General features: G+C 40.7%; 1 protein-coding gene across 4 annotated transcripts in view; it reads right to left on the minus strand.

Annotated features, from left to right (window-relative positions):
* The window catches only part of CADPS (calcium dependent secretion activator), a 437,514-nt gene that overhangs the window by 317,838 nt on the left and 95,954 nt on the right, over positions 1-23,722 (minus strand). For all 4 annotated transcript variants that reach the window (XM_087431281.1, XM_087431280.1, XM_087431279.1 and 1 more), the window contains exons 2-3: positions 21,044-21,157; positions 10,589-10,921 (exon numbers count right to left, since the gene is read on the minus strand). In XM_087431281.1, coding sequence (XP_087287407.1) covers positions 10,589-10,921; positions 21,044-21,157 — 447 coding nt within the window. The remainder of the gene's footprint in view (positions 1-10,588; positions 10,922-21,043; positions 21,158-23,722) is intronic.

Below are 23,722 nucleotides of genomic sequence, written 5' to 3' on the forward strand. Positions count from 1 at the left end.
GCTCAGAGAAGTTAACTGACTGGCTTATGAACACACAGTAAGTAGCAGAGCCAGAATGTAAATGCAGATCTCTAACTTTAGAGTCCTATTTTTCAACCACTGGTGTTCAATGTTTAATTTCTGTATAATACTAGAGTTAAATTATAACTCTGCTGAAGGTTTTAACTGTGAAATTCTGTAAAGACTAACCTTTGGTAAACCCCTAATCACGGACCAAGTCTTGGCTCAAGTGGCAATAATAACAAATAATAATGATAGTTTATATTTTTTAAAAATGCGTATATGCCAAGCATGGTGCTAAGTGATTTATTCATTAATTTATCACAGTCTCACAATAAATGTAGTGAGGCACAATCTGTTATTCCCATTTTACAGACAAGCACACTGATGCTTAGGGGAGGTTAAGTGACTTGTCCAAGATTTACAGTGGTAAAGAGCAGAGCCTGTAGTGAGTCTAGTATATTAAGAATCTGACAGCACATACTTGGCTTCTGTGTTACATAATGACTGTCTTCAGTTCCAACATTGTAAACAACCATTACTTCCCACTGTTCACTGAATGGATAGGCTAAGTTTTGTGTAAAATCCTTTTGGGTTGAAAACGTAACATCTTATATCCCTAGGGTAATTTTTTGGAAAGTGAAGAATTCTTTTTGTTATGATGTGATATGTTATTTAATTCAAGGGCTGACAAACTGAGCCTTTGGGTCAAATCCACCAGCTGCCTGTTTTTGTAAATAAAATTTTACTGGAACACAGCCATGCCCATTCCTTTACATATTGTCTATGGCTGCTTTTTGCTACAATGACAGAATTAAGTAGTTGCTGCAAAGAATGTAGAGCCCACAAAGCCTAAAATATTTACCAACCACTGGTTTAATTCTTCATTTACAACCTTCATAATCTGAAATTTCATGCGAGCTTTTGCAGGTGTTCTTTCTCCAAAGAGCAACTTTGTTTTAATTCTGGGGTCACTGGGCCCCATCAGGAAGATGCTCATGTTGTGAAGCAGGAAGTAGCCACTTTTTTAAGTCATCCAATTGGCTTGATCACACACTAGCAAGAACAAGACAAGACAAGCATTTCCTGTCCTTAACCGTCCTCTGAACAATGTGGGGCTTTAAGTATGTTTTCAAAAATTAAATCAGGAAACACTTGTATTGATATGGTAGAAGCTAACTGAGTGAAGCAAACATAAACCTAATCGGTATCCATTGAATATAGACATACCTATTAAATCATAATTAGCCAATACACAGAATTGAGTCCTCAGCTGACCTTTCTTTTCCTCCAATAAATTTTAGGGAAAAAAAGGAGCAGACTATTTAAAAAGAGATTCCTAAAAGATTTAGTAGAACACACATATACCTATCTTCCCAGAGTATAGGCAGGATCAGTAAACTTTCTACTTACTCTCCAGAACCTTCCACAGCAGTGGAAAATCACTACTATCTTCAGCAATTGAGTTAAAGAGCTTATTTTGGAGTCATACAACCTTGAGTTCAAATCCTGGTTTTGCTGCTGCCTGTCTGTTTGACCTTGGAAAAATTGTTTAACTCTTTTTTTAGGTTCCTTATTACAATGTCGGTAAAAATATCCACCTTACGGGCTTATTGTGAGAATTAAATATGATAACATATGTAGAGTACTAGGCTTAGTGCCTGGCACATAGTAAATGCTTCATATTTGGTAGCATTATTACGGTTCAAACTGGAGGTCAGAACATAGATCACGAGGCCTTCCCTGGCTGAGAGTCCACCATGAAAGACAGGCAGAATTATTCACTAGGCAGGCAGGAAACAGACTAGGACACTTTATGTATGTTTTCAGAAAGGGTTAAAACAAAAAGGGTTAACAACAAAATTTAATCAGTACACTACACTCTATTACCCAAATTTCTGCTAATTGTAGGTCTGAATCATTGGAGAAGCCAGAAGGCTACATGCTGGAAGAAGACAAAGTCAAATTATTACCATGGGGAGTCTGGGCTGGTGAAACAGATCAGAAGGCTTGTAAATATCTCTATTTGCAAAGCTGTGTTAGATAGTTTATAATAGCTTCCATCATTTGGCAAAAGGTAGCAAAAGTAGAAAACACTATTTCTGTATATCTTTTTCTGAAAGTACAGTTCTTTAACATCTCTGATTACAATTTTGTAGTTCAATGCTTACAAAAGGACTTCGAATAAAAGAGCATATTTATGATTCCATTTTGGCAACAAAGGGAAGAGATTGCTCAAATCTCTATAGCAGGTTTGAAGGCTGCATAGAAAATACCCAATTCCCTGTGCTACAGATGCAGGATACCCACTGTCTCTCAATTTCAACTTCCCATTGAAGTTAGTCTCTCATAACAGCAGGTGCAGTCAGATAGAAATATCTGGCCATGTGTTCTAGGAAGAACTGATAAAGAAGTAAAAAAAATCATGATGGAGTCATCAGAAAATTGTTGCTCTGGGAAATTAAAGATTGCTATCTAGCCCTGTGCCCTCCACATCTTTAATGCCCTCTAATTTTTCCCCTACTGACAGAGTAGAACATGTTCATGTGGTATACACATCTTGATCTCTTTCCACATCCCAAGATCCCTGAAATTAAAGTACATCTGGCAAGCAAAGCCATTGAAAACCAGCAGTCCGTCAAATATCTAACGACTGTTAGAGGCAGCGTGTGACTTTGGTGGGAAGACAAGGTTTAACTTCTCTACGTCTTCCTTCAACCCTGTGATAGGAGTGACAGGTTGAGTGTGCCAGAGGGAAAGACGTACTATGAGTCTCAGGTGAAATCCACACTATAAAATAGGAGTGTTGGGAGGTGGATTCAGGTCTCAGATTGACATGTCTGCTTCATTGCTGCACTCGGCCTAACCAGAAAAAACGACCAAACACACACCTTTGTGGAACGTGGGCATTTAAGCCCCAGGAGGCCATGAATGCCTTGGACTCTGCGTTGACTGATTTAATCAATATTTAGTGGAACATCTATTTGTGCCAAACATTGTGCTAAGTGCTGGCTATATAGTGGTGAATGCAACAAACCTGGTCCTTGCTCTTAAAGAGATAGTCTAGAGAGAGACAGACAATAAGAGAATGAATAAGTATGTAAGGTAATGTCAGATTATATGAAGTTCTATGACGGTAACAAAGAAGGTACTGTTACAAAAAAAGCAAACAAACAAAAATACAAAAAAACCCCAAGGAGAACCCTATTTTAGACAGAATGGTGAGGGAGAGCTTCTCTAAAAAGGTTACGTTTAAAACAATAATTAAAGGAGCCAGCCATACTGGGTATATTATAATCTCTTCCTACTGCAGTCTCTTCCCCTTGAGTGTGGCTAGAACTCGTGACTTGCTTCTAATCAATAGTATATGACAAGAGTGAAGAGATTTTGCAGATGTAATTAAAGTCTTTAATCAGTTGACTTTAATAGAAAAGGGTGATTATCTTGGGTGGACCTGACTTAATCAGGTGATCCTTTAAAAAGGGGGTCTAGAAATCAGAAACTTGAAGTACCAGTGACTCTCTCTCTCTCTGTTGCTGGTGCTTTGAAGAATTCTACAGCTGCAAGGATATGAGATGCACCAACAACATGAAGCATCTTGGAAGCAGATCCTTCTTTGTTGAGCCTACAGATCAGCCTAGTCAGAACCTTAATTCTAGCCTTATGAGTCCCTGAGCAGAGAACCCAGCTAAGTAATGCCTGGACTTCTGACCTACAGAGACTGTGAGATAATAAATGGATATTCTCTTAAGCCATTAAATTTGATAATTTGTTACCCAGCAACACAATGAAAAACAAATACAATACTCTAAGCAGAACAAAAGCTATAAAGTCTTTGGGAGGTATGTAGTTGTGAGCAAGGAGGAAGACTATCAGGAGCCAGATCATGGGCCATTCTGTGGCAAAGTAGGGAAGTTTAGGCTTTATCCCCAGCATCTGACATGTGGTACCTAATACACAGTAGGTGCTTAAAACATCTGTTCAATGAATGAATGAATAATGAAAGTACTTTGCTAAATAAAAGTATTTAATACTAGACTGCCATTGCCATCCTCCTCAGATTTTAAAACATTTATTCAATAGATATTTACTGAAAGACCGTTGTGTGCAAAGAACTGAACTGGTATTAGAGGGCCAAGAAAAGTGATTAAGAAACAGAGCCTGGCCCAAGAAGTGAATTCTCAGCCAACAGATCTACTGGAAACTTCTGGATTAAAGACTCTGTAATGAGGTACGGAAACAACCCAGTAATCTGGGTCACAGCTGAAAGCCTGATAATTTGAGGTTTCTCTTTAGAGTCTAATAAACTATCTGAAAAGCTGCCAAGTGCTAATCAAGACCAAGGAAGATAGCACTGTAATAAGATACCCATATCATCAGAGGCCACATTGATGATGGTTTAGAGGAAAGAAAGTAAAATGTTAACAAAATGAGTAGTTCAATAATGATGGGAAATTCAATATTGAAAATGCAAAGGTGTTTATAGCTTGGGAAATTACATCCCATGTGTTTCTAGCCAAGTCTTCCAGATTATGTGGAAAATATCCAGAAATTGAGAGAAGATAGATGAAGAGAATACTGTCACCTTCTATTAGTTTTGGAGCATGCATGTTATCCCTGCTGCCCATTAGGCACAAATGATGGCTGAGGAGAAGGTGAGAGTCATCCCGCTCACATTTCCAGCAGCTATGAGTGAGATCAGTAATAGCACAACCAGAGATGTCATTCTATTTATTTATTTTTTTTGTGAGGGAGATCAGCCCTGAGCTAACATCCGTGCTAATCCTCCTCTTTTTGCTGAGGAAGACCGGCTCTGAGCTAACATCTATTGCCAATCCTCCTCCTTTTTTTTTCTTCCCCAAAGCCCCAGTAGACAGTTGTATGTCATAGTTGCACATCCTTCTAGTTGCTGTTCGTAGGACACGGCCTCAGCATGGCCAGAGAAGCGGTGCGTCGGTGCACGCCCGGGATCCGAACCTGGGCCGCCAGTAGCGGAGCGCGCGCACTTAACCGCTAAGCCACGGGGCTGCCCAGAGATGTCATTCTAAAAGCACAGAACCAAAACACGAGGAAACAGCTGTCTTCCTTAGCTCATACTCATCCATATCCCCTTGGAAATTAGCCGGGTTGCTTCTCTAAGAGGAGTTTATTTACATGTAAAAAATACATGAAGACGTAGTTTTGCCTCCTGCTAAAACACCCCCCAGAGGTGCTTTTCAAGGGAAAATGTCCACACATTTCAGAATGAAGCAATTAAGGATAATTTGTAAAGTTAAGCAGAGGGGTAGGAAGTAGCAGATACTTGGTACAACTAGGCATCAAAGCGACTCCAGATACAGAGGTCACAAAAGGGAAAGGGGAGAAATGGTGCTTCACATTTTTAAACTTTTAAGATACATCATCATCCTTATTATAATTAGCTTTGCATTTTATGAAGATGGAAATCAGGTCTGTCTTAGTCTCATTTTTCAGATGAGGCCACCCATTCGCAAAGAAGTTACTCTACTTTTTTTGAGTTAGGTTTAGAATTCAACTCAAATGCTCAAATAGCTACACAATTGACTGCGTCCTCCTAAGAGTTTAGGAAAATAAAAACACTGATTTCATAATAAGAGTTTCCAATTATTTTACGTTAATTATTATGTGGAGTACGAGCAAAATCTTTTACGAGATAGAACCATGCATTCTCAAACAAAATGGACTTGACAAAATTGCAGGTGCAAATATGAAGACATTTGGTAAGCCTCCTTGCTTTTTTTAACTTTTGATAGTTTTTTTAACTTTTGATAGTTACAACAGACAACTGATATGTAACTGATATAATCACTCTTTGATAAATGTCATTTCTCCTTTGAGATGAAAACTGCAGTTACTGGCAGAACCTCATAAAGAGAGATCACAGGAACCTTCACAAAGCAGCACCAGCAATCAGATTACCGCTTCCCCTAGAATGCGATAAGCATAAGAAGAAAACATTGTGTTCATTTCTGGGTTTGGGAGCACCAAGGAATTGCTTTGTCTCATAAGGAGAAGACGGTCCAGAAAATATAAAACAAAACAAGAAACAATTTCAGCAGGGTGAGAAGGAAAGCCGTATGATTTTCACTTCTGTATCTTTGCTCCTGTGAGTTGATAGAGTTGCGCAGAGCTGAGCGCAGTCTATGAGAAAGCCAGGGAGTGAATCTATAATTTCTGAAACTTGATTTCAGGGCATAAGACGTGCAGACTTCATTGAAAGCTGTTCTGGTCAGTCTGGGGCTATTTTCAGGGACGGCGTCAGAGGGCTCTGTCCCACCAACCTCAGTATGTCAGGGCACTGGTCACCCCAGGCACCTCTCCCACATCAACAGTAGTGTGAAATGATTTAAGAGGGGGAACTGATGAAGAGCTCCCATTTTAATGGTTATGTTTCACTTTAATGCATATTGTTTAAAACAAAAACCTTGTACTTCAAAGCTGTGATTTCACATACGCTACTTCTAAAGATAAAGATAGGTTTGGGGGGGTGGCCCCGTGGCTTAGCGGTTAAATGCGCAGGCTCCGCTACTGGCGGCCTGGGTTCTGATCCCGGGCGCGCACCCACGCACCGCTTCTCCGGCCACGCTGGGGCGGGGTCCCGCATACAGCAGCTAGAGGGAAGTGCAACTATGATATACAACTATCTACTGGGGCTTTGAGGAGAAAAAGGGAAAAAAAGGAGGAGGATTGGCAATAGATGTTAGCTCAGAGCCGGTCTTCCTCAGCAAAAAGAAGAGGATTGGCATGGATGTATGGATGTTAGCTCAGGGCTGATCTTCCTCACAAAAAAAAAAAAAAAAAGATAGGTTTTAAAAGTGAGTTAGGAGCTGGTTTAACTAGAAATATTAAATAATCATATAGGTAGTACTCAGAAATGACAAAATTTATGAAGATGGTATATTAATGGCTGAAGTCTAGAAAACAATGCAGAAAATAATTTTCTTCTTATCCCATTGTTTTAATAGTTTCTTTGTTGAAAGTTTTGTTGTTTCCCTTTACAAAATACCTACATGTTTAAGAAAATTTGGAACACAGAAAAGCACAACTGAAAACCATAAAATTCAACAATAACGCTATCCCTAAAGATAAGCACAGTTAAGATTTTTTTTTTGCCTATCCAGTACTTTTTCCATAAAAATGAGATTATGCCTTCATGCTCTGTTTCATAGCCTGATTTTCCACTTAGCAATATCTAATGAACATTTTCCCCTGTGGTAAGCTTTCTTCTTCAACAGCTATTTTATTGGCTGAAGGGTATTCTCTCATATGGTTAAATTTAAATCTAATTAATTAATCTCCTACTGTTGGGAAGTAAAGCTGCTTCCATTTTTTCACTGCCATATAAAGTGCTGCAATGAACATCTTTGGATTTAACACTCTTGTGCACGTCTCTGAGTATTTACTTGTAACAAATTCCTAGAGGGAGAGCTGCTAGGTCAAAAGGTTTGCCCATTATAAATGTGTTTTGCTGGAAATTAACAAATTACAGAAAGGTTATAATAATAAATTATTCCAACAGTAAGGTACAAGAATACCCATTTCTATAACATTTGCGATGTATTATCATTACCAATGTTATTTTTGTTTTAAAATACTTTTACTGTTGCCAATATACTTATATAACTCAGATTACTGAAAACATGGAACATAAAAATAATCATATGTTTAGATTTCATTTATATTTTTTTCTTTTGTGAATCACCTGCATATGCTCTTTGTCCTAATTTCTACTGACATGAACCCCTGAAGCAATAATCAGACTCAGGTGTGAGTATAGAATATAATAATAATGCCTTATTTCCTTTACATTTCTTAGAATTCTCTTTTAGCTAAGGGGACAACTGTTATTCTTGGGATATAGGACATAATTCTTTTATATTATTTTATTTTTTTTCTAACTCAAGGAACAGATGTTAAAAATATGAGTTGAATTAATTATTTTTTTAGTGGAAAACAGTAAAATATGGTCCTGTCACTTCATCCTACTCAACAAGTTCAGAAACACCGAAATAAGCAATGGCATAGCACTGGATTTATTCCAATGATGCTGATGTTTGAGCAAGAACAGAAAATATGCATGATAAACCATCACAATAAGAAGAAAAATTAATTCCTAGAATCACTTTATGCCTAGCAGGCTTAAGAACAATCGATTATCTCTGTAATTTTGAATCTTACTTGTAACCTAGGTGGGTGATTGTCAAACTTTTTGAAGCTATGACAACCCATCTTCTCATGGTGGAAAAGGTGGTAGTGGTGGTGGCGGATGGTAATACCACCTGCCTACCCATTCTAAAAGTGCCACGTGGTATGCAGTACTATTTTAAATCGAAAGAACAATGAAATTTAATTTTATATTGAGATTTATTTGAGAATTTCAAAATACTTCCTGACCTACCAGAGAAATCATCTACCTTCGGGTTGGCAATCAGTGTTCTGAATTGAAGTTGGCTAAGAAGAAAGTAGGATGTCAGAAATATCTTTGAGTATAATGTATATATTATATTATGAAATGCTAAACAGATTCTTAATTACCAAAACATCCAGAAAGTCTAGGTGAGCTATAACGGTTGATAATAAGACCCTATCTACCAGTTAAAATAATCTGCTATCATCCATTTATTAATTCAGCAGGCAATTATTGAACACCTACCATGTACCAAGAATTTTTTCATGCACTGGAAATATTAGCAAATAAGGCAAAGATGAATTGCATCCTCACGAGGCTAACATTCTAGTGAAGGATGCACATGGAGGGTGAGACAGGTAGTAAACTCGTAAAAATAGATGATCAAGCAATGGAAAATATGTGATAAAAATAGAACAGAGGGATGGAAGAGAGAGTGACTTGGTGAGGTGTGAGGCAAGGGGGAACTTTCGATGGGGTGGTCTTACAAGACCTCTTGGAGAAGTTGGCATTTAAGCCATGCCAGTCATGCAAAGGTCTTGGCAAAGAGCATTCTAAGCTGAGGGAGGAGCAAAGGCAAAGGCCCAGAACCGATTTGATGTGTTGGGGAAACGGAAAGAAGGTCAGTGAGCAAGCATGCGGAGAAAATGGTCTGAGCAGCGTTGGTTCATGTACTGCCTCAAGGCTTAGCAAGGAGTTGGGACATCATTCTCAAGGCAATGGGATGCCACGAGAAGGTTTTAAGCAGAGGAGTGGCATGATCCAATTTACATTTTAAGAAGATCCCTCCAGCTGTGTGTGGTGGGTGCTTTATCGTGTGGCAAGTGGGGAGCCAGGGTTACCAGTTGAGTAGACAACGTGGTCATCCAGGTGAGGGATGTTGGTGCCTTGAACTAGGGAGTGGCTAGGAGACTTAAAGAAGTAAGCCTCACAATCCTGTTCTCATGTTAAATGTTTATGGCAGTTCTAATACTGTCTGTTGACTTTTTGCCTCTTCCTGTAGACTAGAATATATTTCAACTGCTACCGTTTATAAAGTGCCCCGTGTTGCTCTGGGCTTTATACACATTGAATCCTCGTAACAGTTTCATCCCAAGCTCATGTGTGGAGAGGTTAACTAACTCCCCAAGGCCACAAAGCTAGTGAGGGGTCATATTAAGATTTACCTAGGTCGGTCTGATTCTGAGCAAGAAACAACTTTTAGCCAAAACCCTGGAGTGTCTTCATTTAACCTACCTTAGGGGTAGAGCTGGGCCAGAGAAACGGGGGCACAGCTGAGTTTCTCTAATGGTTCTTAGAAGGGGAAGGGCAACAAAAGTACCAGGAAAGGAGGCCCTTGTTTAAAGATTCAGATTCAGGTTCCTGGGCCCTACCCCAAGAATGTACAATCAGAATCTCTAGATTTGGGGGCTGGGAATGTGCATTTAAAAAATGTTCCCTAGTGACACTCACTAAAATTTGCAAAGACTGCAAGGTAAGCACTCAATAAAGATTTGTTGAATGAACGAATATAATGGAAAGGTTTGCAGGAAATGAAGATCTAGAGTGTCACATACCCCCAACCCCCAATCCAGAAAAAATACAGGCCCAGTTTGGGGTGGACCCAAGCAGAGTCGCAGCTAGACCCCTCAGATCCACTCGGAAATTCATGATGTGACTAATATGTGGGTATGATATACTCAGGCCTTCTGGAAGCTTTCGATTTTAAATAATTCCTCTTGATGACCACGTGCTAAGTCCAGTTGTCTCCCCAGCTAAGGAAGTATAAGTCCCTCAACTGGTAAACACCACCTATTTTAAAGGCAAAACAATCTTTTTAAAAAAACCCATTATTTTGTTCTTGTAGCACTTGCAACACACCGGAGCCAGACCTTACTCACAGGGCCAATTTACCCATTAGACCCAATATGCACAGTGCCTAGGGCCCACAAGACTTTTTGGGGCTCACAAAAATGTTTTAATTTCTTTTAAAAGTAGAAGAAAAATATGAATATATTCTAGCCTGGATTATAGTCAACTTTTACCAATGCATTTGTAAAACATAATTTTTAACGTTTTTTTAGCAAGAAGTGGCCCATGAAGTCAACAGGGACTAGGGCATAAGGAACTCATAATGTGGCCATGCTTACTCACAGCTCTGGGCCCAGATGATTGACACCTTACCTGGCAGGCATTGTACAGGAGCTGGTGTTCAAACTTCTTGATCCCAAGAATGTTCTGGAACATCTCGTAGAGCTGCTCTTTGCTCAGAATGAGCTCAGAGGCTGCGCTCGCCGTCATCCGGGCCTGCTGCTTCCTGGGGTCCTCTTCCCCACGGTAGATGGCATCAAACTTGGCCATCCAGGAGCTCAGCACAGTCTCCTTGCTGAGGCCATCAATCTCGGGCAGGCTGCGCACCCTCTTCTCGATGTGCTTCTTGAAGACCTCCCGAGAGTCGTTGGCAGAGCAGCCCCCACTCTGCACCATGCGGGCCACACGGTCACTCTTCAGGAATACCTGAGCAAGAACAGGGCCAGGATATACATTAGGAAGTCAGCCTTGGAGATACCAGTTTCCTGGGGCTGGGGGCTGGATCAACCCTCTCATGGGCGTCACAGAAGGCACCAGTGTGGGTCACATCCTGCCCCACCATCTCCTAGCTGTGCAGACTCAGAGAAGTCACTTACACATTTTGCTTTTGCGTCGAAATCTGGAAAGTGAGAGAAACAATAGTACTTACCCAGTTGTTGCAAGGATTAAATGAGATAATAATACCCTGAGAGGCAGCATATAGTATACAGACTTTGTGCTCAGACTGCCTGGGCTCTTTCTCTGCCACTTAGTGGCTGTACTTCTCTTGGCAAGTTAACCTCTTTGTACCTCAGTTTTCTCATCTATAAAATGGGGATAATAGTAGTCTCTGCATCACAGGTATTTTTAAATGAGGATTACATGAGTTAATATATGATAAGTGCTTAAAAAAGGGGCACATATTAATGCCTTATGGGTTGTGGTTGTGGTTGTTATCATTATTATATGTAAAGTATATGGCATGATGTCTGGCTCATAGCACTTAGATGTTAACCACTATTTATATCTCATTTTATTTTACCCTCTCATTGATACACATCACAATTGAAATTGAATAAGTATTAGGTAAGTATACATTTAATGTCTGTCTCCCTTCCCAACATGTGAACTCCACATGGGCAAGGACTGTGTCCTTCTTGTCCCCCACAATATCATTTGTCCCTAGTATAGAGCCTGGCGCTTTGAAAGTGAGTGAACAAAGAAGGTAGGCATTATATGCAGTCCATTTTGTAGATGGAAAAACCAAGACTCCAGAGAGGAGAGGGGACTTGTTCTTTGTAACTCAAATTGGCTGAATATAAATGGATGATCTTTTGACTTCACCCTGGTTCCTTCCTTTCCTGTGGGTCTCACCTGTCTGGTGGAGAACCTTGGTTGTTTTACTGGTGCTTCCTGGGTCCTGGGGCCGAGCCATCCATTAAGAACAGTTTAATTTTGTTCCAGTGCCCACCGTTCGGGGGATTCCACTAGCTACACGGTTCTGGGGTGTAATATAAGGCGGTGAAGCTGCTACTTCCTGTTCACAGAGAGGAAACATCTGACACTTCTGAGCTGTGTCCTGGTCACACTTCAGAAGGTGCATAAATACCCTTCCAGAGGCAGAACAAATGTTCACTCCCCCGTCAGATTTCAGGAAATGCCCTTGTTGGCCATGAGATGGCATTGCCTCCTGCTTCATCACAAAGCCTTCCTTGGGGAGGAGAGATGTTATAAAGGTGGCCTCCACCTATTGTCAACTTAATGAACTAATTTAGAAAGAAGGAGGGCTGAGGCCATGGTCCGCTCCCCTGTGTCTGGGAACCGGTACTCAGTTGAGACCTTAGAGTTCATTTAAAAATCAATTATAGAAAAAAAGATTCAAATGAATCCTCAGGCCTTAGTGACTCTTAATGAGCTAAAGAATTCACCTGAAAATCTGTAATGCTTAATGCAGACAGTTTTTCCTAGTACACTGTATCTCAGTTATAAGTCTAGATCTCAAACATCAAAGTTTTGGGGCAATTAGAGAAAATTTCTGGAGAGGAAGTATAGCATTGTGATAGGAGCTCTAAACAGAGGTCCCAGGCCAGTTCTGCCACTAACTCACTGTGTGACCTTGGGTAAGTCACCTCCCCTCTCTGATTTTCCAGTTTCTTATCTGTATACTGAGGGAGTTGAACTATAAAGCTGTGGGGTTGTCCTTCCAGCTGCAATGTTTATACTCTTCTTCATGAACCCATTCTTCCTTTCTTTGGCCACTCACGAGGTAGAAGGCACTGTGCCAGGTGCCAGGGATACTGTGGTGAGTAAAACAGATGCAGATCCAGCCCTCCATGACATCATCCTATAATCCCATCCAAATGTCCAATTGTCAATATCTGGGACAAGTGCTATCAAGGGGAAGTCCATGGGTGCCTATTGCCAGGAATCTATTCCAATATGTAGTTAGGAAAGCCTTCCCAGAGGAAAACTCCTTTGAGGTGATATGTGAAAGATGGATAGGTAAAGAGACAGTAGAAGAATATTTCAGAGAGAAGCAACAATATATGTAAAGAGCCTGAGTGTCTGAGGAAACAAGAAGAAGCCAGTGTGGCTATGTCAGTGAGGGGTGGGAGAATGACCAATATAAGATGGGCGGGAAGGGGCTAGATGGCCAAGGGCATAGGGGGCCACATTAAGGATATTGGTCTACATTTAAAGGGCACTGGGAAGCCATTGAAGGTTTTAGCTGGGACATGGCGTGATCAAGTTAACATTCTCTGACTTTAATGTGGAAAACAGACCTGAAGGAGGCCAAGAGAATGGGCAGAAGGCCAGTGGGAGGCCCTTGTAGGAGCACAGGTGGGTGACAATGGTGGTGGGGATCCAAAGGGGTTAATTCTTTGTTGTCAGCTCTACTGAACATTCGAAGTGACTTAAAAACATTCAATTGACAATGAAGCCATACTATCCTCCCCATCTGTCCATACTAGTGTCCCATAAACCTGGAGCAGGACCCCATTGTAAGCTCTCAGCACCATATTCCTTTCCTCCAAAGTCCTTCCATAGTTGCCATTTGTCATTTGTCTTTGTGACTGTTTGGTTAATACCTGAGGCTCCAGCTACACTGTAAGTCCCAGGAAGGAAGGCATTGTAGCTGTTTTTTCCTATTACTTCTTCTGAGAGCCTAAGACAGTGCCTGGCACATAGTTGGTGCTATGTTGAATGAGTGAATGAACAATACAAACAAAGCAGACATCTCAAAGCAGAGACCTTATTGAGCTTATATCTGGATGGGGGCAAGAAGGTAAAGGAGAAACCAGAAAGCACAATATACTGATCTCTCAAAACAATTGACTGAGGCTAGATTTTCCATGGGACCTGATAACCAGGGGTAAGAAATGAGGGTGTTGGCATATTGGTCCCATCTGGCATCCATACCTGGCTGGGTGACCCCTGGATCCTGCACACATCATCTGCTTCACATAGTCTTTTCCCTTGTACATAATAGCTACTCAATAAATATTTGTTGAACTCCTAGTAGATGGCCTTGACAAGTCACTTAACCTCTATCAACCTCACTCTCCTTCACTGTCACATGGGGTTAATCCAGTCGGCTTTCTTTGATGAGGATCAAACTGAGAGGACTTTGAAGGATGGAGGGCTCCATCTGTCCAGAGGTTAGATATGACTGCCAGGCCCCAGAATGAGGGGAGATGAGCAGAGTGTCAAGAGTGTGGAGGAAGGAGGCTGAAGATTGAGAAGACAGAAAAGATGAAGTGTCAAAAGAAGGCAAAACAGCCATGGGGAGAGAAGGAGGCAGCAGAAAACTAATTTTCCAGGCAGATCATCTGTCTTGGCTTCTCAGTCTGTCAGAAGGGAAGTGGGGCCTGGGCCAGCCTCGCCCTGCAGTGAATATAGCCACAGAGTACTGATGTGCTTGTGTGTCTCTAAAACAACTCTTGAAACTCATTTGTACTGGGAGCTCTACCTCTTGCTTTTGTTTTTGTTTTCTGTTTTGTTTTTGGTGGCTGTCAAAAAAGACTTCAACCCCAGGCACAGTTCTATGCGGCACATCCACAAATCCTCCCTGCTCCTCTTCCAACATCCAGACAGGTCATAATAGGAGATGGAAGATAAACAAATAAATATGGAATGATGAAGGGCAGTCAATTCAGAGACTTGACCTCATCCATCAGTCCTTCCCTCCATCACCAGAGCCAAGCAACCTCAGGGTTGTTTTAGAAACACACAAGCCTGTCAGGACTTAACTACCGTACATGGTACCGGGTAAAGCTGGCCCAGCGCCCACTTCCTTGCTGACAGGCTGAAAAACCAAGACAGACCCTTTCCTGCTCTAGAAAAGCATGTCATTCCAACATAAACAAGAAATAGATGTAGATGTTAGAGGAAATAAGATCAAAAAACTCCACCAAACTTGGTTGCTACTCATGAATGGCACATAAGTAATGGGAAGAGGAGGCTCTAGTGTCAGATGGCCTGGGTTCAAATCCTGGCACTACCAGTTGCTAACTTTGTCACTTGAGCAAGGTGATACCTTAATCTTTCCAGGCTTCAGTTTCTCCATCATTCAAACGGGAATCATAATAAACCTCTTTTGTAAGATTTAAGTGAAGATTCAATGAGACAATGTGTGTCAACTGGTGAGCATGGTGCCAGCTACAGAAGGTAACAAAAGTTAGCTGTTATTTTTAAGTAGAATATCATGCAGCCATGAAAAAAGATAATATTTTTTCATTAGTGTCAAAAGATGTCCATGATATATTGTTAAACCAGAGACTTCCAATGGTAGGGGTGCAGTGGGGTAAGGGGACAGGAGCATGGATTGAGAACATCATAGGTAATAAAACTGATGAAAGTATGTCACATGTGTGACTTTTGCAGTGGTAGGAAGGAGATCGAAAACCACTGTGCTAAATGAAACAAGTGGGTTATTAATATCTTGTGGTAATTTCCCTGATAATCTTTATATGGAAATTGAATAGCTATCTTTATGTGTATAGACACATCAAAAATAAACTTGAAAAGATACACACCAAAATTTCATAGTAGTTGTCTAGGATGATGGGATTACAGGCAATTTTCTAACCATTTCACTTAAATTATTTTCTATATTGTCTATTTTTATAATTTATATATGTTTTTATAATATGTTTTACTTTCATTATCACTGAAAACACCTTTTTCTATGTGGCAAAATTACAAATTTTGCCTTCATTGAGGCAAGGTCCATGTTAATTTCTAAAATCAAACGCACCTTTGGATCTTAAAGATATTCCTCCCAAAAAAGCCAGGGACACTGGGGCAAACTTGAGGAGCAGAACTGGGCCATGACCTGTGGTAGGTGGTTGTAGGTTAGGAGCAAAAGAGTTCTCTCTCCCCTGTCTGTATCCTTCCCCTCCTTGACCTTGCACCTCCCTTATCCCACGCCCACTCCCTGGAACTAGGGAGTGGATTGATTCTATCCACTCTCAACTCTCTTCTATTCTTTCCATGCAGCAGATGGGCACCAGGGTCCCCCTCTCACCTTAATATATTTATAACAGCACTGTCTGGGTGCTAGATTAGGGTGAGGTGGTGTGTGTGGGTATAATTCAATCTTGACAACAATTATGCCAGGAAGGTCCTATTACAGAGGAAGAAACTGAAGCTCAGACTTGGCTGAGGTCCCACAGCCAGTGTGGAACAGGACTAGAATCAGGAGGCAGAGGTCAGGGAGGGTTGGAGGATACGTTTAACGTCCAAAAGATGTGGGGTTGAATTCTAGTTCATCTTTTGGGGAACAAACTCATCCTCCTAACCACTCTGACCTCTGCCGTCTCCGTCGTTGCCTGGTTTTCCCCACAAGAACAAATGCCTTTAGAATGGGTAGTTACTCTTCTCCTAGGGATATATCTGGTTTAAAACCCCTGAGAGTTATAGTTTTGCTTGCTGGAAAATATATAACATCATTTCAGAAAAATAGCTGGATTAAGACCTGGCTTCTACTTTTCTTAGATTAAAAAAAGTTCAATCATAAAGACTAAACAAAGTATGCCCCCCAGTGTAGGGGACACACCTGCAGTTTTTGCCTGCCAACCGTCCTTCCACTCTGATAACAGCACCTCAGTCCAAGAACATCTTTGCCATTGCACACAGTTTCAGTGGGACTACAAATCATGGGATCTTGTCCTTCCTTAGCCAAGTGGTGGGTTGGGACCTGAGCTTGGCCAATCAGACTTCTCCTTGTGGGGTTCAGACCCCAGAGTGGGGTGGTACAAGGATGGAATGGGGTTGGAGCAGATCCATACCAATAACGAGGTGTCCATTATATCCTGCTACCTGGCTTCCTGAAGTTCAGCTGCCCTGGTTTCCATCTTTTCTTAAGCTTGGTTATTTCTTTTAATAACAAAAACAGCAATAACAACAGTTATTGTTAATTTAACCACATTCAGTTTCTGTTGTTAGCAACTCAAGAATTCTGTTGGGTACAACATTCAAAGCTAGTTTGACAAAAACCAACTGGCCCTTTGTTAGAGGAGCTCAGCAAAAACCAAACCAAACCAAACCAAACTCAATCAGAGCAGCTTCACTGGCTGAAGCCCAGAGTTCAGCTGTAGTGTTCTAAAACGAGTGCTTGTACGTCTTCCATCTCATTCTACACTCCCACTTCTCACCAAATACCCCCACGTTCACTTCAGGCAGCATCTTAGTGAGAAAGGTTTTGTGAAACTTTTCCATTTACCTCTTTTCTGTAACGCCAAGACCAGCACGTGAAGGAACCAAAATTCAGCAGGGAGATGGGGAGGTGAGGATAAGGATGGGGGGTGGGAAGGCTTATGTTTCAGACATTTGTCTTAACAGAGCTGAGAGTTAGAAAAGACTTGGGGGCCGTGGAGAAATGCGTGGGCTCTCTGATGTCTTAGGACGGTGGCTGTGGAAACAGGATGGGATTGCTGGGCCTGACCTCAGAGCACCCACCTCAGCGGTGGGCCCTCAAAGCCATAATGGAAGAGATTAAGGGATTACTTCGCTGCCCTGCTTGATCCTCTTTGACAATCAGGGCCACCACCAAAGGATAAAATTAACCTGCATGCTCTCGAGAGCGTTAGGGAACCGTGACCTCGCTTTATCCTGGCCCAGATCAGGTCCCCGGCCTCTCCAGCTTGCCGTTAATGCTGGCCAGCTGGGTTCAGGCTGGGCTGGATAGGCACAGATGGAGAAAGGACAGTGCCTCCCCACTCCTTTTCCGTTTTAAAAATGGCTCTTTGCTACTCTACTCTGTTGACAAACCATTATTGCCCTAGCAAGACAAGGCCAATACCTGAAACTGATTTTTTTTAGTGTAGTAATCTCAGGACTTTTTGAAAAAGAGTTTGTTTTCTTTTTTAATGACATTACTCTTGGTAAACTGGGAGGTGAAGCTGTGGTGGGGTGGAATGTGTGTGTGAGTGTGTGAGTGTGTGTGTGTGTGTGTGTGTGTGAGAGAGAGAGAGAGAGAGAAAGAGAGAGTGAGTTTAGGAGGAGGATATCTGTGGGTTTTGCCTGCAGAGCATACATTGTCCCTTCTGGTAAAAAGCAGCCTAATTTCTTATTGGGAATCCATTGTATTTTCAACACAAATGGGTCCAGTGGGGCTGAGCCTGCACTCAGGCTCCAGAGGTGGTATCTGTCTTAGGTCTGATGCCCCAGTCTACTTAACACCTCATGCATTGTGATTGGCTCCATAAAGGACACATGACCCATGTCAGTGCAACCAAGTCACCTTCAGGCCTTTTGCTGGAACTCTCAGTAAAGAGGTATGGCTCCTGGGGTTGTGAAGCTGGGAGGATGTGACCTGGTGCTGCCAGGGTCCTCCACATGGTGAGAACTTGCCCAAGAATGAAGCCAACGCAGGCGAGGGCAAAGCCTACGTATGCGGAGAAAGATACCCATCCTGCTGGCATCTTTGGAGTTTCTAGATCCAGCCGCAGCTGAAACCAGGTCTACCACTGGACTTTTAAGTTGCTTGAGCAAATAACTGTCGTTTTTGCCTAAGCCAGTCAGAAGCAGGTATATGTCACTTAAAATCCAAAGAGTCCTGATCAAGACAGATACTCTGACAGGGAAGCAACTGGATCCCAGAGGAGGGTGGAGGAAGAGACACTTGCTTCTCCACTGCCCAAGAGTAAAGGGAAAGGGAGAAATGGAGGAGTGGCCACCTTGCAACAATCCCAGGGAAAGTGTTCATCCTGATCCCTTGACTGGGGACCTTTGCTCAGAGGGTCAGGCTTTCCAGGAAACTTGAATCTCAAGACACTCTAAAGCTTTGCTAGTGAATATGGTAAATCATTAATATTCCACATTATTTCCTGTTACTCAAATCTCAACACCAAATATTCAGTAATTTCTCAATGCCTGTATTCTCACCAGAATAAAAAGAAGTGCTTTCAAATAAACTGGCCACTAGAGAAGAAAATATCAGAATCACTATAAATATAATGGTAATTTCCAGAGACTCATTAGCATGTTGATGACTACTAATTTTCAAATTTAATTAATAGATAGAAATGGCACTTTCTTTTAATTTATGTCATTAGTCAAATGAGCTTTCTAATTGAGATTTGCAATCTCAAAATTTATAAACTGGTGAATGACTCTAAACATGGACAATTATTGATAAGGGTCTTCCTGGTCTGAACTGGCTTTTGGAACTTGAAAAAAATGGGGGAAATTAATTTCATTCTCTGGTAGTTTCTAAACAGACTCTTTTGTTAAATATATTCAGATTATTCTCTGCCATACCATCATTGTGATTCCAAATCTCATTTCCACTCTCCATTAAATTCAACAGAAAAATTGCATCACATCAGATAGAGCAGTAAGTTTGACACTTATTGGCAATAATTAATACTACTCATGAAACGAAAGAAAGCTTAAGGTTGACAAATATAAAAATGAGCCTGACTTCTAAAATAGATCTGAATAGAAACTTCACTGAAGAAATTGTGTATAAAACGAGTGTGGCTGGACCCAGCAAACATCAGAGAGACAAAGGCTGTTTACTATTAAACGTTAATTAACAAACCAATCAATAATATTTTCACAAGATCTAATTGCAATCTTGCTCCACTCTCTCCGTGAAAGGAGGAATCAAGTGCTTTCACAAGTGGGAAGGAGAGTTTAACCGAATCAATCAACTAAACGTTTTTAAAGCATCTGTTGAGGACTAGATTGCCTAACGAGCAGAAGCAGCATGTGCTTGGAGCACCAGAGAAGCAGGAGCACCAATGTTTTTGTTTTGAAATAATTTGCTACCTAATAATTAAAAAAAGAAAGGAAGGAAGAAAATCAGTGAATCAATCCATTGGGGGAAAAATCAGAATTTGTTGGATTTCCTTACACCTATTTTACTGTTGATTGTTATTACTCTGAATTGCATATGGCAGGATGCCATAAGTTTTTCAGTGCTTAGGAGTTGGTTTCTAATAGTTTTAGTCTAGCCTTGACAGTGGGTAAGACATTTGGGGCATAGGATTCCAAATACAGAGGACATTTGGTTCACATAAAAATAGATTAATATAAAGGAAAATGTCTTTCAATGACCAAATAATCATTTTTGACATTATGCATGTCAGGTAAACATTGCCAGTAGGAAGGTGTGGCATTTCTATTTCATTAATGGTGTACAATCAATAGCCAATGTACATATTATGGAAGAATAATTATAAAATTTAAAAATACTAGTGGAGCCAGGCCTAAGGGCTTAATGGTTAAAGTTTGGTGCATTCCACTTCGGGAGCCCAGGTCCGTTCCTGGGCGCAGAACCACACCACTTGTCTGTTAGTAGCCATGCTTTGGTGGCGGCTCACATAGAAGAACTAGTAGGATTTACAACTAGAACATACAACTATGTACTGGGGTTTTGGGGAGGAAAAAAAAATCCTAGTGGAATTCCAAATTCACTTTACTGATAAATAAGCCTCTGAGGTCTAAAGGTGAAAATTTACTTGTAATATGTACTCGGATATATTATCTCATTTATAGGTTTTCCCCTGAGAACGGGACTACGTTTTGGATGGTGTTCTAACTTGCAGAAAAGAACTCGCAGCACCACTTTAATAGAAAGAACAAGGAAGCTAGTGAAGGCTCCAACCTTAGCAGGTGTTAACATCCTTTAGAAAGGGTGTAAGCGGTGGGAAAATGCTCTTGACTCAGTTCAAGTCTCAGCTTGTGGCATTTTAATAGCTGTGTGACCCTGAGTAATGGACCTAACCTCTCTGAACCTCAGTCTCTTCATCAGCAAAATGGGAATAATATCAGGACTTAACTTATAAGACTTTTGTAAAGATTAAACAAGAAATTTTATGTAAAGCACTCAGCACACTGCCTGGTATAAAAATCAGTTGGTAAACAGTAGCTTCTATTTACAGTTTTCCCCGAAGCAAAATGCTGTTGTTCCTTAAAATTGTAACCAATCACCAACCCCTTTGCCTCAGGAGGGATGCTCCTGTAGAAGGCCAGGGCTGCAGTTTCCACTGACCAGTAGTTCATAAGCCCTGGGCTGTAGGCTTGAGCAGTCCCGGCATTCTTCCACATGGTGGGTCTTACCTCATAGTAACTCTGGACTGCGTTCATGAAGGCTTCGTCAGCCACAATCTGGGTTTCCCCATTGAGAAAAGCCTGAAACCGGTCCTTGACTGTCTGCAGCTGCTGTTTGCTGATCTGTAAGAGACATAGAAAGAGGGGACAGTGAGGACTTGTCCTAGAAAAGGATCATGGTTACTTTACACTGAAGATGCCAGGCCCATTGGCGTGCTGAAGCCAGCTTGTACAGGCATGTGAGAGCTGATGGTTGCAGGAATTTGCAGGAATTTTGTGAGGCAGTTGTTCAACACAGCCATTACCGAAAAATAATATATAATAATAATAAAATAATATTTATAAGTTACATAAATACAAATAGAAATTATTAAAAACAAAGGCAATACATACTCAAAATTTGTTGCTTTCTGATTATTTTACCATTATCTGCGCTTTTGAGGTTACTTATATCTGCTGTACTTGTCACTTGTATATATTTGTATTGTGGATATATAATGGGGTGCTACCATACCTCTCTTCCCAACTCCACAGTCAGTGACGTCTTATTGGAAGCTAGATAACAGCCAAGATGGGAGTAGTTAGTTACACTATGGAAATTGGTAAATGCTACAAATCAGGGTTTTGTTTTGTTTTTTAAGAGATGATTGATAAAGACACCTCTGCACAGGCCTCTCAGGTGGTCTGAAACATCCCGCTTTACAGAGCTATAGTAATCAAAACTGTGTGGTACTGGCATTAAATCAAACACATAGAACAATGGAACAGAACTGAGAACCCAGAAATAAACCCACATGTATACAGTCAGTTAATATTTGACAAGAGAGCCAAGAACACTCAGTGGGGAAAGGATGGTCTCTTCAGTAAATGGTGCTGGGAAAAGTGGATATCCACACGCGGAAGAGTGAAATTGGACCCCTATCTTACGCCACTCACAAAAATTAACTTGAAGTGGATTAAAGGGTTAAATGTAAGACCCAAAACTGTAAAACTACTAGAAGAAAACGTAGGAAAATAGCTCCTTAACATTGGTCTTGGTGATGTTTTTTTGACACCAAAAGCACAAGGAACAAAAGCATAAATAAACAAGTAGGACTATATCAAGCTAAAAAGCTTCTGAAAAAGAAACAATTAGCAAAATGAAAAGGCAACCTATGGAATGGGAGAAAATATTTGCAAACCATCTATCTGATAAGGAGTTAATATCCGAAATATATAAGGAACTCATACAACTCAATAGCAATAAAACAAACAATCCAATTAAAAATCTGGCAGAGGAATTAAGTATACATTTTTCCAAAGAAGACATACAAATGGCCACAGGTACATGAGAAGATGTTCAATATCACTAAGCATCTGGGAAATGCAAATCAAAACCACAATGAGATAGCACCTCACACCTGTTAGAATGGATATCATCAAAAAGACAAGAGACAAGTGTTGGCAAGGATGTGGAGAAAAGGGGACCCTTGTGCACTGTTGGTGGGAATGTATATTGGTAGAGCCACTATGGAAAACAGTATGGAGGTTCCTCAAAAAATTAAAAATAGAACTGCCATATGATCCAGCACTCCCACTTCTGGGTATATATCTAAAGGAAACGAAAACAGGATCTCAAAGAGATATCTGCCCCTTCACGTTCATTGCATCATTGTTCACAATAGCCATCAACAGATGAATGGATAAAGAAGATGTGGTATGTGTGTGTATGTATGTATGTGTGTGTGTGTATATATATATATAACAGGCAATTAAATATTATTCGGCCATGAGAAAGAAGGAAATCCTGCTGTTTGGGACAACTTGGATGAAACTTGAAGGTGTTATGCTAAGTGAAATAAATCAGACAGAGAAAGTTAAATACAGTATGATATCACTTACATGTAGAATCTAAAAAAAGCTGAACTCAGAGAAACAGAGAGTAGAGTGGTGTTTACCAGGGGCTGGAGATTGGGGGAAATGAGATATTGGTCAAAGGGTAAAAACATCCACTTATATGATTAGCATAGTGATTATAGCTAATAATACTAAATGGTAATTATGTGAGGGGATGGAGATGTTGATTAACTTTATTGTGGTAATCATTTTGCAATATATGTGTATCAAATCATCATATTGTACACTTTAAATTTACGTATGTTATATGTCAATAATATTTCAATAAAGCTGGGGAAAAAAGAAAGAAATATCCTGCTAAGTGCAGCATGTCAAAATGCAGAAGTTTTCAAACTTGATTGTTGTTATTTCTTCTATGACCACGTGACAGATGAAGTCTAGGTACAGGATACACTTCCGGGATGTGGCATAGATCATTTGGAGAGTAGGTTATGTGCAATTCCTTGCCTGATCAATGCCACCTTTCTTTCCCACTTAGGAAAGCATTCCTAAAAGATTCCTACCTATTCTGTCTCCTCCGCCACTTATGTAGCCGTATCCCACTGTCCTTCCGTCTCAGCATGAGCAGTACTGACTTATGAAGCCGGGTCTTCCTGCTACATGATTCCACAGCATACCATTTACGCTTACTTGTTAGTTATGAGTAAATTTACTAGATGATCTGTCTCTTCTCGCTATTTTGTTCCTCAGTGTTTCCCCAGGGCCAGCTTAGCGCTCTACACACAGCAGGCCCTCAGTAAGTGCTTGTTAAATGAATAAATGAGCGAAGTGTACAGAAGATAAATTACTTTT

The sequence above is a fragment of the Ceratotherium simum genome, chromosome 5 (genome assembly GCF_057802395.1).
Source record: "Ceratotherium simum simum isolate JZ-2026a chromosome 5, ASM5780239v1, whole genome shotgun sequence".
In the NCBI taxonomy this organism is placed as follows: Eukaryota; Metazoa; Chordata; class Mammalia; order Perissodactyla; family Rhinocerotidae; genus Ceratotherium; species Ceratotherium simum.